The sequence below is a fragment of the Oryza brachyantha genome, chromosome 11 (genome assembly GCF_000231095.2).
Source record: "Oryza brachyantha chromosome 11, ObraRS2, whole genome shotgun sequence".
Taxonomy (NCBI): Eukaryota; Viridiplantae; Streptophyta; class Magnoliopsida; order Poales; family Poaceae; genus Oryza; species Oryza brachyantha.
This window is the reverse complement of record NC_023173.2, coordinates 14,703,223-14,720,155: the sequence shown is the minus strand read 5'-3', so window position 1 is coordinate 14,720,155 and position 16,933 is coordinate 14,703,223. Positions and strand designations below refer to the sequence as shown.

The window sequence follows — 16,933 nt, the reverse complement described above, 5'->3', positions numbered from 1 at the left end:
TTCGCTGTTTCTCTTTTTAGAGGAATAAATGAAAATGTATTTTTATAAATAAAAAATAATTTATAGATAAAACTTTTATATATGTGTTTATAGCGGCTCAAAAGTGAAATGGGTAAAATAAAAAATTAAGTTCTACAATTCAAATTTTGGCTTATAACCAGTTTCAACTGCGAATCGATGGGAGCTTTAGTTTCCAAAAAATTTCCCCACAAACATCACATCGAATTTTGAACACTTAAATAGAGCATTAAACATAGATAAAAATAAAAACTAATTGCACAGTTATGAAAAAATCATGAGACGAATTTTTTGAGTCTAATTAGTTCATAATTAGTCATAAAGTGCTACAATAACCTACATGTGCTAATGACAGATTAATTAGGCTTAAAAAATTCATCTCACGGTTTCCAGACGAGCAGTGAAATTCGTTTTTTCATTCGCGTCCAAAAACCCTTGTGACATCTAACCAAATCAAATTTTTTGAAATTTACCTACTGTAATGGGGAACTCCAACTAGATTTAGTACGCATTTCTTGCTTTCCAAATTTCCCCCTCGTCACTAGGATTACTAGATAGACTGTTTAACTTTGCTACTTTCACCACTGCCTGGTGGATGATAAAGTGTGATTAACTGCCGACCATTTATTCGTACACCGACCATATGATTACATATGACCAAATCTACTGACTACATCTGCAGGAAGTGAGGAGATCAAACAGTGTTGTTTCTTGTTCTTGGTGATAGAGGTTGCATGTTCGTAGAACTTGCTTTTCTGAAACTGCCTTTGACTATGATTGCTACAACAAATTGGGTGTTGTATCATGTATGTTGACTTCACAGGGTACAAGTTTCTCCCAGTTTCTTTCTCCACTCCGTTGTCGCTAAGGAAGAAGCGACTTGTGATCAATCAATGAGATCACTGTATAATGCCATCATGAGAACAAGTGTAATAGGTGCTCGGAAGAACCAGCCGCCCCCTTCCAAATGAAACCTAGTTCATCCATAGCTTGAGGACCCTGTCTTTCCCACCAGATGCAACCTTTTCGCCGTCAGGGCTCCAATCCACAGCGTACACCTTACAGATGTTATATATAATGTGAATATTATGCTTATTGTTCTAGACTACCTCCGTCCCGAAATAAAATTATTTTTTAGTTTTTATATAATGTTTTAACTCTTCGTTTTATTTAAAATTTTTTTACGATTAATATTTTTATTCTTACTAGATGATAAAACATGAATTGTACTTTATACGTGGCTAAATTTTAAAGTTTTTTAACAAATTTTTCATATAAAACGAATGGTCAAATGTTGGATACAGAAAAACGAAAAATGAAGTTATTACGGGACGGAGGAAAAATGAAGTTATCATGGGACGGAGGAAAACCATGTGTACCTCATCTGCGTGGCCTGGCAGATCCTGCTTCAACTTGTGTGTTCGAATATCCCAAACCTGATCATGAAAACAGAGCGCGTCAACACTATCCACTAGAGAAGATCTATTCTATCCAGTATTATAACATAATAAGATATGCCTAACAACAAGGAAAAAAGATTAAGATAAGTGTATCAATCAGTTCGTGCTACCAAGGTCCATGCTAAGCAAGTAACGAAGTTTATAACCCAGTATTCCACAGGAACAAATGTAATTAAAAAGGTACACAAATAATTAGAAACAATTATGACATCTGTCACTTAGCAGTTGCAACCAATTTTGATATCAGATTCAACAATTTTGGGATGACTATTCAAGCAACACAGTACCTCAAAGGAAGCATACAAACTGAACGAATTGTTGGTGGCCAGATAAAAGACAGAAGAATTTGGACAAATATATACCTTTAGGGTGGAATCCTTGCTTCCACTCAGTAGAAGCCTACTGTCGGCAGACCAGCTAGCGAAATAAATAATGATATTAGGAATAACAACATGCATTATTAGAAAACTAGGAAGATAGAAACCCAACCTGATCTGATAAACATCTGCAACATGCCCTCTGAAAGCTGCAACAAATTTTCCTGTAATACCGTTCCATAACTTGACAGATTTGTCAAAGGAGGCACTGGCCAACCACTGCCCATCAGGAGAGAAGTAGACATGATTTACGAGCTGCACAAATAAAAGAAAATGACAAAATTATTTCTAAGCACAGTTATAGATAAAGAATTAAGCCTGGCTTAATAAAAAAACAAAGTCAAAATATTAGTTGGTTTTGCACAACTTAGAAAAGTGCTAATGATGGGAGATTTGTAAAAATGGGTCTCCAAACATATGGTGTTTGTAAAAATAGGTCTCCGAGTATATGACATGTGGGTCCATCTGTATCTATGAAATGTGGGCCCAGGGACAAATCTACAAAACACCACAATTGGAGGCCTATTTTTCCAATTTTTTCGTTCACAAAATGACGCTGACTCATTGTTATTATCAAGTTTCTCAGGGAAATCAAAGGGTTCCCAATATGTCCTTGGCATTCAATGAGAGAACTGGGAGCAAGAAATGTACATAAAATGATACAAATGCAAGAAGATTTCCTGGATCTGTCAAGACAACTTACCTTTTGATGACCAGTCATGCGAGCTTTGGGCTGTTTACTAATTGTTGGTTCCCAGAGAAACATTGTAAAATCATCAGAACCAGAAACTAGTCTCTCAGGCGCATTGCCCCTCATCTTCTTGTATCTCGCAAGAGCAGCCTGCATATTCAAAGTTCTCAGGCCAGAAAAAAATAATTCATCATGAAAATAACAAAAACAGTATTAGCAGTTAATTATGATTGCATCATACCTCCTTCATTTCATCTGCCGTTGAATATGTCTTGCCAGTATGGTCATATGCCCCAGTGCGCAAAACATACTCAGTACTCAAAGCAAGTGAATTGACCCAGTGCCCATGCCCCTGAATACGAGTACTAACTACTTAGCTGCGTTCCTCATGGGAGCATAAACATTTGCAAAACCTTTTGAATGCCCAGCACATATGTTGGTACATTACCTGCAGTGTTTTGACCAATTTTCCCTGAGAAGTTTCCCAGACTTTGATTGAACAATCTTCAGAACTGCAGTACACATACATTTGTTTTAGAATTTTATCCATCTAGCATTGTTTAAAAGCATATTTCTAAAATATAACTTTGTGTACAGATAATCTTAAGCATAGTATCAAGTATCATTCTTGGTACAATAATTATAGCTGTCTATTAGGATGGATGAAATAGCAAATGGTGCGTGAGGATGGATGAAATAGCAAATGGTGTGTGAGGATGGATGAAATAGAAAATGGTGTGAGAAAAAGAAAATAACTGAACGCCTTAGTCCAGATCAAGGCTCAGCAAAAGTGCTTTTTTTTGTTAAAGTTCAATATAAAGTATCAGATATCTCACTATAGTCTAACTAAATTAAATAAACATCAATAAATGCAGAGAATTGTCTGACTGGCACCAAGAGAAGGTTGTGGTCATAGGTTGCTGAGAGCCATCTTGATAGTTCTTGCTCACGATTGCGAAAGTAGAAACAGTAAGCATTGGAATTCACATTGATTTCCATCCATCATACAGATTAAACAGAATCTCCATTGAAACTACCATGTTCAAAATTTCCCATTACAAATAGCAAAAAATGTTTAGAGTGGTTTGTGGTTTTGATTAAATAATCCGCCAAAAGGTTGCACAGTAGAAAAACACAGAGGTTTTACATCTTATATATGCATGGTCAATGCTCGATTTTACTATAAAATAATATTATCTGTATGACAACACTGGTACATGAAAGAATCCTGAATAATTGTGGCATTATTGAATTTATTGGCATTCCCACTGTAACAAACCAATTCATATTCCAAAGGTAATAATCAACACGAAAGTTAAAGGACAAAGTGATGATCCTTTGGTTCAAAATGAACAAAGGGCCACCAATGTATATAATAGTCTTACCCAGTGTAAATCAAACCATCTCCACCCCACTTGACACAGGTCACTGAATTAGTGTGACCTGTAAGAGCAATGATGCACTTCCTTGTGGTGATATCCCAAATACGTGCATCACCATCCTTACTTGCACTTACAAAACGGCGGCAGGGAGCCTGCAAATGAACTGGCTCCCAAGATACAGCAGTGATCCATTTTCTGTGCCCCTAATTCGTAAAGTCCACAGCAAATGAGTACCGATAAAAGAAATAAACATCCAGTATCTAAGTGCAATGTCCATATATTATCCCCAACATATGTGTATGTGAATCCATTATACTAATAAAAACAATGGAGCAGTTCTCTTCAACTAACATATATTTTACACGAATATACAAATTGTCACATACGACAACTGAATCTACAAATAATAGCTAGCATAAACTCTTAACTCATACTTCTACACAGCCCAAAAGTTACCATTTAACGGGAAAGGATGGTATAATCTTACCATAAGTGGAGTGCCCAATTGCTTGCCTGTTTTCGGGTCCCATAATATAAGTTCACCAGACTTGCTTCCACTAACAAGATGACTCCTATCAGGCGACCATGCAATGCAGAGGACCCAATTTTTGTGACCTGGAAGATGCAGTGTTATTTGGTAACATGAAAAATACTAACAGCCAAAATATTGGATATGCAAACAGAACTATATATGAATATAGACTCCCATCGTTTCGCAGATGTAGCTGCTTATAAGCCAAAATTTGAATTTTAGAACTTAATTTTAGGCTTGGTTTTACAGTTTTTTCATTGTGTTTTTTTATAACTTTCGCTTTTGAGTCGCTATGGACACGCATATAAAAGTTTTACCTGCAAATTATTTTTCGTTTGCAAAAACGCATTTTCGCTTTTTCTTCCAAAAAGCAAAACGATGGGAGCCTATGATTGGACATTGGCTCAAAACCGGTTTATGTTATGTCTTATGCGTTATTAACAAGAAATAAATTCTTCCTCTTTTTTTAATAATTCCAGGCTACTAAGTCACAGCTTTGTCCAACAGAACTAATCTAAAACAAAGAAAAATGAACTACCACAGTATTAAACATTAAACTTTGACTATGTAGTAAATTTCTGAGTTGACTATTAGAAAGATTAATTCCAAAGGTAGCAGTTTACATGTTGGTTTTGAGTTTGACCAGCTTGATATCTCTCATTATAAATTGGTGAATCACAAATGTTCGTAAGCACTCAGTTAGCATCAAGAAGAATAACCATGCCATAAACATAAAAACTAGCATTGGTGCATTGTAGATGTAACAGTTATTTCATGTAAGAGAAACATTGACTTTAAAAAGGAAATATTAATATTCAAGAATTTTAATAATTCACCTTTGCATGTGAACAATGGGGTCTGTGTGCTCAGATCCCAAAACCGAACAGTGGTGTCACCTGAACCACTAGCCAAACATCTTCCATCAGGGCTGAAAGAAACGGCTAATACAGCTTCTGTATGGCCTGCAGATAGATAGTATAATCAAATCATCCACAGTAGTGTAAAAAAAGCTCAAATTAATAAGCGGTTTTGATTTTTCATGCACGTGGTAAACATCTAGCAATCAAGTAGGATCCAATATACATGGGTTTCTATCCAATGATATTCCCACGGTAATTACAGTGTTATGAGAACTACTCAAACATGGAAAGTAAAACAAGGTAATGAATGAATCCAAGGTAGACATACCAGCAATTGTAGCAGAGCATCGGTTGACTGGCCTGATGCGGAAAACTGCTTGTGATTGATATACTATACGCAGGGTAACCTCAACATTTGCTACATTTAATAAATCAAGAGATAAAAATCAGAAATTAGATGACACATTTGCGTATATTATTTTTCTTCCCCAATGACCAAAAAAATAAAAATATGAACTTCAGGGTGGAGTCTCACCATTTTTTTGCTGCATGTAAGCACCAAGCTGGACAGAGAGCTCTTCATCTCCGATGTAGAATGCATAGGGCAACTTGTCCTCCTAAAGTAAATGTTTAAAGCCAGGTCACACAACTACACAAGTAGTACTAGCATGCATAACGATTGGGAGTAAATTACATAGCTGAAGATATATTCGCCATGATGAGCTTGTTTCAGAAATTTTCTTTCTAGGTTGAAATCAAATTTTTATTAATGAGTAGTAACCATGTAAAGCATTACATTGTTTCTTATTTCTTCTCTTTTCTTTGTCTTTGCTGTAAAGGTATACATTAAGTTTCCTCTCCCGCCAACGAGTTGTGCAAAAAAATTGCAGGAAACAACTACTAACAGCTTGTGTGTGGTCTAGCTATGCGGTTTCACAATGTTTCTTCGTTTTCTCAATCAATCAATAAATAAATTGCTGCGACAGGTGGTTCCCCAATCCAATGGGGACATGAATTTTCAAAACGATTGCTAAGCTGAGGGCAAAGCAAGCATATACATACGTTGTGGAGGAGATGGTTGACGATCTCCTGGAGCTGCGGCGGGCCGACGTTCTGCGGCAGGTAGAGGGCGGTGCCGAGGTGGTCGCCTTCGGGACTGACGAGCTGGCACATCACACTGCTGCCGCCGCTGCCAGGCTCCTGCTGACCTCGGCTCTCCATCTCAAATCCCTAGTTGCTGGCGCGGCGCACCGAACGTCGGTGGGGGGGAATTGGGGTTTAGTTAAACCCCACCCAAAATTTTCCCAGGCAAAGAGAGAGAAGGTGCGGGGTAGATGGTGGAGAGGGATGGATGCGGAAGAGGATGTGCGCGCGTACGGGAGGGTGCTCGCCGGCGGCGGCGGCGGAAGCAGCAGGGCGCCGGCGCCGCGGCTCGCGGGGTGGAGACTAGCGGCGGCGGGAGAGGAGAGGGGACGGGGAGATCCTCGACTAGGGCCGGCGCGACTAGCCAGAGCCCAGTTGCGCTCGGATATTGGCGGCATGGGCTTTATTTGGATTATAAGCATTTCTTGGCCCAGGGGTAGGCACATCGAGAATTTTTAGAATTTTTAATTTTATTTATTAAATTATTTACCATTTTAATTTTTTGAATCAAGAAATCACAGAAATAGCCTCCTCCCGCCCTTTTAGAGGGCAGAATGCTGACGTTGCGCACGGCGCGACGCAAAGGAGGAACGGCTGTTAGGCCCGGGGGTGGATTTTTGCACACCATAAGTAAACATCATCCCAATATGACATTATGCCTTCCATGTTTCTATCTTTGTTAACCTCCTTTGAGAGCATCTCCGGTATTTTTAGGAGAACCAAAGAGCGTGTTGTTTCACTGCGTGGATCGACGAAGTCATGCTTGAGTACTACGGCCATAAAATAACTGAAGGCGAAACATGTCATGAGTACAAGCGAGAGAAGGAGTACCACGAATGATCATTAGTACAACGACGCTCAAGGGGACAACTCCAAAGATGACCGCAATATATTTTTAACTATTGTATCCCGATTTGAGCTTTGTTGTAATACATTGTTTCCCGAATTGAGCAACGGAATCACACTACATTTTCGCTTCTTGCACCATTATGTTCTTTCTCTAGTTTTGTCATTCTCATGTGCTACAATTTTACTTTGTTATTATGTTGTATTAACATTCGTAATATTTTTTCTTTACTTCAACATATCTTTAATGACATTATTATATACGAAGTCAATTTAATACGAAGCTTAATTTAGTACTAAATGTAACATTAAACAATACTTCCTAAATCGAACCTCCATAATTTTTAACTTTGCTTTGAACTTTTATTAACATTCGGAACATATTTTTTATATTTTCTTTTAAGTTGTATATACAAAGCCAATTTAATAAAATATTACCTTAATTTAGTACTAAATATAACATTAAACAATATAACATAAAACTAACCTAAATCTAACCCTTTACCTAACAGTAATTAGCCAAACTAACCTAAACTGCCCTTACGGAGGGCAGTAGGAGGCCGCCTGCAAAATGGCTATGCCCCCTCCCCCTACGGACGCATCGGCCGGCCGTGCGAATTTTGCACTTACCCCCTTCCCGCTCTCCGTAAGAGCGGAAAGGGGCTTAGTGCAAAATTGCGCGCCGCGCCGTTAATGGCCGTCCCACCCAGGCGCCGCGCCATACGCCACGTCAGCATTCCGTTCTCTAGGAGGGCGGCAGCAGGCTAGTCTTATGATTTTTTGAATCGGAAAATTAAAATGGTAAATAATTTAATAAATAAAATTTAAAATTCCAACAATTCGGCACATCGATCAGGGTGAGACACGAGAGTGAGGCCGTGTTCGGCTGGGCATGGCTAACTTATCTGCGCACCTGCTTCCCGAATGGCTAAACGGTCTATTTTTTATAAAATTTTCTATATAAAAGTTATTTAAAAAATCATATTAATCTATTTTATATTTTTAATAATTAAATAATCATGTACTAATCTATTACTACGTTTTCCGTGTCAGGGCACAAGTTGCTTATGCCCACCAGCCGAACGCGGCCTACCATCAGAGGCCGTATTTTTTTAATTTTTCAAACATTTTTAATAAACTTTTTAATGTCCCAAATTCCACTTAAGCATCCTAGTCTGAATCAATACCAGCAAAAACTGCATGTCAGGCCAACCGAAGTTCAATTGGCTAGGAAAGTAGGCTTTGCCGATTGGGATGACTGACTTTTACTGCTGGGAGGCTTCGTCTATTGGTAGGCCTAGAGTTCGGCATTGAGCGGTTACCTAGTAATATTACTAGACTAGTATATGATTAATTAACTATTAATTATAAAAATAGACTAATATAAATTTTTAAAGCAACTTTCTTATATAACATTTTTAAAAAAATATACAATCTAATTGTTCGAGAAACGTGTGCGCAAAAAACGAGAGAATCTGAGCGCATAGCGGCCTAAGAGCAGTAGACGGATGGACCGAGCAGTATGGCCAGTATACGTAATAACCGTGGCAAATCGGAAGACACTGGACACAAATATATAAAAAAAGGGTTATGTTTAAACTTATTTAAATTTAGTATGATTATCCCGCTGTTCTCGTTAGCGGTAGCCTGCGGTTTGGGAAAGTTCGACGTGACGGTGTTACGTAAAACTGACACCGTCGTTGTTTGAAAAAAAAAATAACCAAACGGCGTATTTACAAACGAAAATAATTTGTAAATAAAACTTTACATACATTTTCTCAGCGATATAAAGCAAATGCTGAAAAATAAATAATAGTAACAACCCTCAAAATTAATTTTAAATTTAAGATAAACATTGACATAAGTGAAAAGTAGTGCGTAAGTTTGTGTTAACTGACGCACTGAGCTGTTCTTCGGCTCTCATCATGCCAGTCAAAGCTTTGCTGTGACCTTCCTTGGCAGCCGGAAGAATTTTGCCGTGGGCCGTGGACTAGTTTGTTTGTCCGTACATACATAGTACATTTTTTCCACAGCATGATTGACTCGTCAGACGTTTGGATAACAAAAATTGAGGGTACAGTGTCACGTCACACATTTAATTGGATGTCGAAGGGATTTTTGATACGAATGAAAAAACAAATTTTATGGCTCACCTGAAAACCGTGAGATAAATCTTTTGAGTCTAATTAATCCGTCTGTAACACTCGTGGGTTACTGTAACACTCGTGGGTTGTTGTAGCACTTATGGCTAATTATGGATTAATTAAGTTCAAAAGATTCGTCTTACGATTTTCCTCTAACTGTGCAATTATTTTTTATTTTCATTAATGTTTAATGCTTTATTAGATATCTAAAGGTTTGATGTGATGTTTTTGAAAAAAAACTTTTTAAGAGCTAAACGGAGAGTTATGTTGGATCCTCCTAGCCTGATCCAACTCTCCCATCTAGGATAAGTATGACCTAGCTGCAGAGTTACACATGGAGTTATTTGTTTGTATTGATTTAGCATTAGGACGAGTATGACCTCACAGGGAACCAAACACCACCTAATACACTCAGAGACGGCAGCTTACATACTCCTGTTAAAATTGTACTCGCGCAAATACATTCCGAGACGGCAGCTAGCCTCACTAAAATCCACACACTCGAAAATACTACCTTCACCCTCACATCACTGTTGCTTTCTTAGTTGTTTTTACTTTCTTCTTAGATAATGAAGGATAGGTAATACTATAATCTTGTGTTGCTAGATAGACAATTGGTTCAGATTAAGAAGAACCCACATTTATTTCGTAAGACCTTGATGCAATGTATTTTCTCCGTCCTAATGTAAATACATTTCTAGCACTAGAAAAAAAGTTAGTTGAAAGAAATAACTTAAATGCCACTCATTAAATAAGAAGATGGTATGAGGTAACAGGGGGTAAAATGGATAGAAATTTAAATATGAGACGATTGATGAGGCAACTAGTACTTTAAAAATGCACTTTTAGTGAGAGAAATAAAAATTCTAGAAATACACTTATTATGGAGCAGGTGTAAATGTCTCTTATACTGTTACCTGATAATTTTTGTGATGAAGAAATGTTCAAAAGCAATTTTAAGCCTTTTTTGAACTGCATCTAGCAACATGGAATGTAGTGGTGGGTTGAATTTGATCTGGTATATACAAATCTGAAAATATGGACTAGAAAAAAGTGTGAACCCCCTCACTAGGTCTTTTTTAGGAGAACAACGAAATGACACTGTGGAGGGTACCGACTCCCGCGGCAGGAAAGTGTGAACCCCTTTCAGAGGGACTTTTAATATTTTGTCACTATTTGCCATACTCTCTTAATACCCTCACAGCTACAGTGAGGAGGGAGTGGCAAAAGATTTGCCACGTAAAGGTGACAAATAGTTAAATTTCCCCCTTTCCGAGGTTAGGCCAGGAATAGGGGAGAACAGGTGCACGTGCACATGAGTGCTACCTAAGCGGGTTCTTAGGACAATCCTAGAAATTTGCTCAAATAAGACTCAAAAATGAATTAAATAAACAGTGAAAGATTAGACTTAGATGATTTTAGCCTAACGGGAGAAGGCACCAAGGAGTTATGCAGGTTCATGCCTTCCGGAGCCATAAAACCTAACTCATGTTCTTCTATTATCAAATGGTTTGAATATAAGTTATGTTCTTTCTTTCATTCTTTCTTTTTTTTTTATTCCCTTGCATGGTGTTGGCCTCTCCTTTTATAACCCAAGCGATACCAACGGTGCCAGCTACTTCATTGAGAAAAGGTAAATCTATTTCTATTCATTTCATATCAAGGGAAAAATACAAGCCTAAAAGTAATACCTCTCTGCCAGCTCATAGTACTCGAGGGCACTAGAGCATAGACTTGGGACACGTAAGGTGGAGGAGGATATGATATTTGTCTGGATTAACCCTTGTCCCATTAGGAGGTCTTGTCTATCGCCTTGGAGCTCGATGATGAAACGGTGTCGGCTAGCTGCCGAGGACGTGTTGTGTTGTCCAACATGCTTAGGCCCTAGACCCCATCTCACTACGGCAGCCCCAAGGGGTAAGCACTTACCAGGTCTTCTTGGGGGTACCTAGGCCATGTTCGGGAAGAGTAAGAATGTGTGTTTTAGTTATCCGGTATAAAAACGTAGCAATAAATTAGTACATGATTAATTTACTTTTGATCATAAAAAATGTAGAATAGATTAATATGACTTTTTAAAGCGATTTTCCTATAGAAAAAATATAACGTTTAGCAGTTCGGAAAATATGTACTTAAAAAATGAGAGAATCTGGAGTAAGTTAAGGATGAGCCGAACGCAACCTTTACTAGGTCTTCTAGGGGGGCGTAACCCTCGTTCTCATAATGAACATTGCATCGAAGGAGATACCGATGTTATTACGCATCTGCTTGACCACCTAAAAGATGTATATTTGTAAATAATAAATAATTTATGAATAAAATTTTTATATTATTTTTAGCGATCTAAAAGCAAAAGGCTAAAAAGTAAACTACAATGAAAAACTTAAAAATCAACTGTAAGTTTAAGATTGAAAATTTCAATTTTGGCTCATAAGCGTAAGAATGAGCGAAAAAATTAGCATATTGTTTATAAGTTTATATAAAATTTCATCATTGAAAGCTTAGAGCGAGAGCTAACTCCTAGTTCTAAATTCTTTCCATATCAATAAGAATTAACATAGAGCTAAGTTGTATAATGGTTACATATAAATATATATTACATCATCAAATCATCAATGTATAATTCATATCTCTTACACGTATATTCTTTTGAAGTCTGTTGTAATATATAGACTGTTTTTCTTCTCTCTCCTCCATGTAAACATAAATATAACATGTCAATTTTCTGAGTTTGATTATACATCACTTATTGTTCTTGATTTTAGATACGGAGATTAATTATTCAATTTTTACTGTGAAAGCTCTTTTGGCAGCTTGGAACCTGGATGGATTTCTCCAGTCCCAAGTATCCACCTCCAGAACCAGTGCTCCTCCCACACTCTCCCGACCTGCTCGATCGGCATCCCCTTCGTCTCCGGCAAGAAGAGGTAGACGAAAGCCGTCATCGCGGCGATCCACCCGGCGAAGAAGAAGAAGATACACGCCTTCATCCGGCACAGCATGGCGAGGAAGCACTGCGCGACGATGACGGTGAACACGAAGCACGACGCCACCGCGACGCTCTGCCCGGCCGACCGGATCTCCAGTGGGAAGATCTCGCTCGGCACCAGCCAGCTCAACGGCCCCCATGACAAGCTGAAGCCCGCCGAGTAGACGTTGATGACGAAGATGAGCAGGAGCGCGTACGTCCTGCTGAGCCCGCCTTCGTCGCGCAGCTTCGCCGCCATGACGCCGCCGATGAGCACCTCCGAGACGAGCATCTGGAAGCCGCCGACAAGGAGGAGCGTCCGCCTGCCGAAGCTGTCGACGAGGAACATGGATATGAGAGTCGACGCCGACGAGACGATCACCAGGATCACCGTGGACATCAGCGACGCGCTCTCGCCCATGCCGATCGTACGCAGCAGCACCGGCGCGTAGAACCCGATCACGTTGATGCCCGTGAGCTGCGTGAACGCCGGTATCAGGACGGCCATGGCCAGCTGCGGCCGGTACCGGCGCTGCGACAAGATCAGCCACATGCCATTCTCGCCCTGCGCGGCGGCGTTCGCGGCGACGATCTCGTCAAGCTCGTTGTCGACGGCGTCGACGCCCCTGATCTTCTGGAGCAACGCCTTCACCTTGTCGCGGTCCTCGCCTTGTTGGACGAGGCTGTTCGGCGTCTCCGGCAGAAAGATGGCGCCGACGGTGAGCAACACGGCGGGCACGCCGGCCAACGACAGCGAGAGCCTCCAGCCCCAGCCTCCCCTGATTTTCTCTACGGCGAAGTTCACGGTCGTGGCGGCGAGAGCTCCGAGGCACAGGCTGAACTGGATGCCGTTGCTGAATGCTCCCCTGTAACGCGCCGGCGCCATTTCAGCCATGTAGAGCGGCACAGACTACAAAATATTTCAAGAATTTGAAAAAAAAGTTAGAAACTTTTGAACATGATTTTTTTTTCGAGATTTACTAATAACAAATTGCACATCAATAATTCAAGAATCGTTTGATATATCGAGTTTTGACCTGGGTGGTGAAACCGAGCCCGACGCCGAGCAGAGCCCTGCCAAGTATAGCCATGGATACGTTCACGGCCGCGCCGCTGACGGCAGCACCGGCGATGTACGCGACGCCGCCGAGGATCATGGACGTGCGGCGGCCGCGGCTGGCTGTGACCCACGACGCGAGGAGCACGGCGGTGAGCAGGCCGGAGATGTACAGCGACGAGGTGAAGAGCGTGAGCAGCTGGCTGTCGAACTTGCAGTAGTTGCTGACGCGGCGGGCGCCGCCGCCGCCCGCCATCCGCCGGAGCACGTCCGGGAAGAACTCCCTCAGGAACGGCTCCATAGACGACACGCCGCCCGCGGTGCCGATGTCGTAGCCGTAGATGGCGCCGCCCATGGCCGCCGTGAAGCAGGACAGCACCACGAACGCCGTAACCCTCCCGCCGCGCGGCCGCGGCCACTCGTCGTCCACGAAACCGACGGCCATGAATGGCAGCTCAAGGCGAGCGCTGTGTCTAAGCTGAACCGAGCAAGCTATAGCTTCTTGCTTGTGAGCCAGTGGTGTGACTAATTGATCACTTGCTCTCTGCTCTTATCTGTCCAGAGATTCTTGCCGCTACGCCGTCAAAGCTCGATGTGACAGAGATGGAATTTCATAGATCGGTTGGATATTTATGTTTTTACGTATCACATAACTACTCTCATTTCATAATATAAAATGTTTAATTTTTTTCCAATATTTGACTATTTATCTTATTCAAAAATTATAGAAATATCATTTATTTTACTTGTGACTTACTTTATTATCAAAAGAACTTTAAATACAACTTATTATTTTTTATATTTGTACTAAATTTTTAAATAAGACGGATGGTCAAACGTCGCAAAAAAATCAAACATCTTACGTTATAAAACGGATGTAGTAGTTATTAAACTTTAAAAAATACTAATAAGATTGTTTAATACGAGATATATCATTCATAACACGAAACATCAAATTATAAGTTATAATAAAAAATAAATTGAACTGGGATTAAACATCAAATTATAAGTTATAAAAAATAAGTTAAATTTGTTGTTGTTATTATATAATGTAGAAGTCAAATTTTAACTTGTACGTTTATGAAATTGTATATCCCGTATTAAACTTTCTTATTATTTTTTAAAAAATTATAAATAATAGGTAATAAACGAATGAATATTCAACCGATGAATAAAAATAATTTCCTCAACGTGACAATGAATGACATTACTTCACCAATCATCATCGGTGAAGAGTCCAAATCCGCTTCAGTAATGCCTCTTTAGTCCTGCTAAGGGACACGTGGAGTGAGCAGCAGATGATCCCGTTTTATCTTCTGTGTTGGAATGGTCCTGACATGGGCCTGATCCGACGCCCAGTCGCTCAGTCCCGTCTTGCTCTTTCTTACAGCAAAGCATATACCTCGTTGTGCTCTTTTGGCTGGATACATGTATTTAACGATAATTAAATCATGAGTAAGCTTTAAATGATTTTTTCTTCTAACCTATTTATCCAATTCGTGACCCGATTACATAATTACATTTGCTATAATTAAAATCTTTATAACAAAGATATCTGTTGACGTCAAAATGAGATCCAATGACGTGTTACACACGAAAGCTTACGAGTCATTTCTTAGAATGGTTCAGTGCAGTACCTAAATTCTTAGAAGGTGCGTGGGCGTGCGAGTCAGTTTGATCCTGCAACTGACAAGATAAATAGTAAAACGAGCCGATCGGCTATCGAGCCGATAGGTAACCGATAAACCAGTCGATCGGATGTTGGTGTAGTAGTATTTAGCTGATAGGCTGATCGATCGATTGCTAAGAATCTGATACGAATATACTCAAATGGTTAAATAACAAAGAATCATGTGTCACGATTAACTAAAATCAACTAGCATATAAACCTCGTAAGCTGATGCGACACAATAATTACCAATCGAAGTAAATCAAGCCGATTGATGTAAAAACAATGCAGTAAGGCAATCGACTACCCTATTGATGTAAATATAATGAACATGTAGATCGGCAAAGATCATCGACTATAAACGATTGACAAACGATCAAGATCTATAAAATATCGAGCTTAGATTACTAAGAATAATCATAGAAGATCGGACCAAACCGAGACAGCTCAAGATTATGCCTAGCAATGTCAGGATAGAGACTAAACAGATCTAGATTGCTATCAAGCCGATGAGCCGATGATTGATAACTTATCGGCTGGTACTCCGATAAAACAATGAGCAACATACATCAACATGATATAAACTATTTGATACATGTAATCTAATAGATCGGACTGAACTGAGATAGTACGAGATTGAATATGTTAAATGGCAAATATCAAATCGACATAAATTACTCAAAGTGGTCGACCAGATCAATTCAAGATACAGGAGTAACTCAAGCTGAAACTGATCCGATAACTAACAATCGCACAACCAAATTAGAAGATTCAACCGAACCGAGACAGTTTCAATCTAGCCGATGCGATTACCATGGTCGGCGGAACATATGACTTACCCCTTCGCCGAAGATCGAGACGATATAGCCCTATGTCAGGTGCCAAGTTCCGTCGGTGTTGAAACCTCGGTGAAGAGGGGTGGCGATGCGCCGAGAGTAATTGATCTATATTATGAGAAGTAGATGATTTACAATGACCCTGGGCATACATATTTATATCCTCGGGTGGATAATAGTCCATGTCGGATACAACACATGACTCCTAATAGATAAAAGGAAAATAACAAACTCTATCTCTAACACAACACATGTCTCCTAATAGATAAAGAAGAAATAATAAGTTCCGATCAGACTCTAACTCTCTTATAGATAAAGGAAAAATTCTAAACTAACTCTAACTACTACATAAAATTATGCCCCAAGCCTTGGTCTTCACGACTCCTTGAATTCGGACTCTTCTGGATAAGATTTTTATTTGCTGAATAGGCATTTTCTTAACCGAATCCACTAAGGTAATTTTCCAAATTTTATTGTTAACATATGCCTCCTAGTTCTAAAGTATGAGAACTCATGCTTTAAAATTATCTTCTCTTCTCCGGCTTTGATGACTCCAAAATTTTTCTTCTTCTGCCTCCTACAATCGGCTTTCATGAACCGATACTGTTTGAATAAGATGAGCCAAACTTGCAAACCGGTGGCAAAAGAATTTGTCTTTGATAGGTTCTAGTAGTCCTTCAAATGCAAGCTCTGTCAACTGTTCATCATTTAAGCTCAAACTATAGCATCGGCTGCGAACATTATGTCTATATATTCCATAGGCGATTCCCCTTCCTGCTACTTAACCAGAATTAAGTTTGTAAGTTTCATCTCATCCGTGCCAGCAAAAAGTATTTGTGAAATTGTTTCTCTCAATCGGCCCAACTTGTTTCCTATCAAACCACTCAGGATATGGTCGCCAATACATATATATCTGCTCCTTTGGTCTGATCCCAAATTATTTCCTCATA

General features: G+C 39.6%; 2 protein-coding genes across 2 annotated transcripts; both read right to left on the bottom strand.

The window, feature by feature from the left end:
* Nucleotides 1-383: 383 nt before the first annotated feature.
* On the bottom strand, nt 384-6,825 carry LOC102710926 (notchless protein homolog). The gene is made up of 13 exons (XM_006663509.3): nt 6,383-6,825; nt 5,856-5,937; nt 5,649-5,738; nt 5,297-5,422; nt 4,416-4,543; nt 3,932-4,131; nt 2,995-3,058; nt 2,788-2,898; nt 2,559-2,696; nt 1,968-2,110; nt 1,841-1,895; nt 1,398-1,454; nt 384-1,076 (listed from the first exon to the last, which is right to left on the bottom strand). Exons 1-13 carry the CDS (start codon nt 6,539-6,541, stop codon nt 993-995), a joined length of 1,437 nt encoding a protein of 478 aa, XP_006663572.1. The 5' UTR covers nt 6,542-6,825; the 3' UTR covers nt 384-992.
* A 5,206-nt stretch (nt 6,826-12,031) lies between these two features.
* On the bottom strand, nt 12,032-13,981 carry LOC102717659 (hexose carrier protein HEX6-like). Its single transcript, XM_006662959.3, has 2 exons — nt 13,459-13,981; nt 12,032-13,331 (listed from the first exon to the last, which is right to left on the bottom strand). Exons 1-2 carry the CDS (start codon nt 13,921-13,923, stop codon nt 12,243-12,245), a joined length of 1,554 nt encoding a protein of 517 aa, XP_006663022.2. The 5' UTR covers nt 13,924-13,981; the 3' UTR covers nt 12,032-12,242.
* Nucleotides 13,982-16,933: the final 2,952 nt, after the last annotated feature.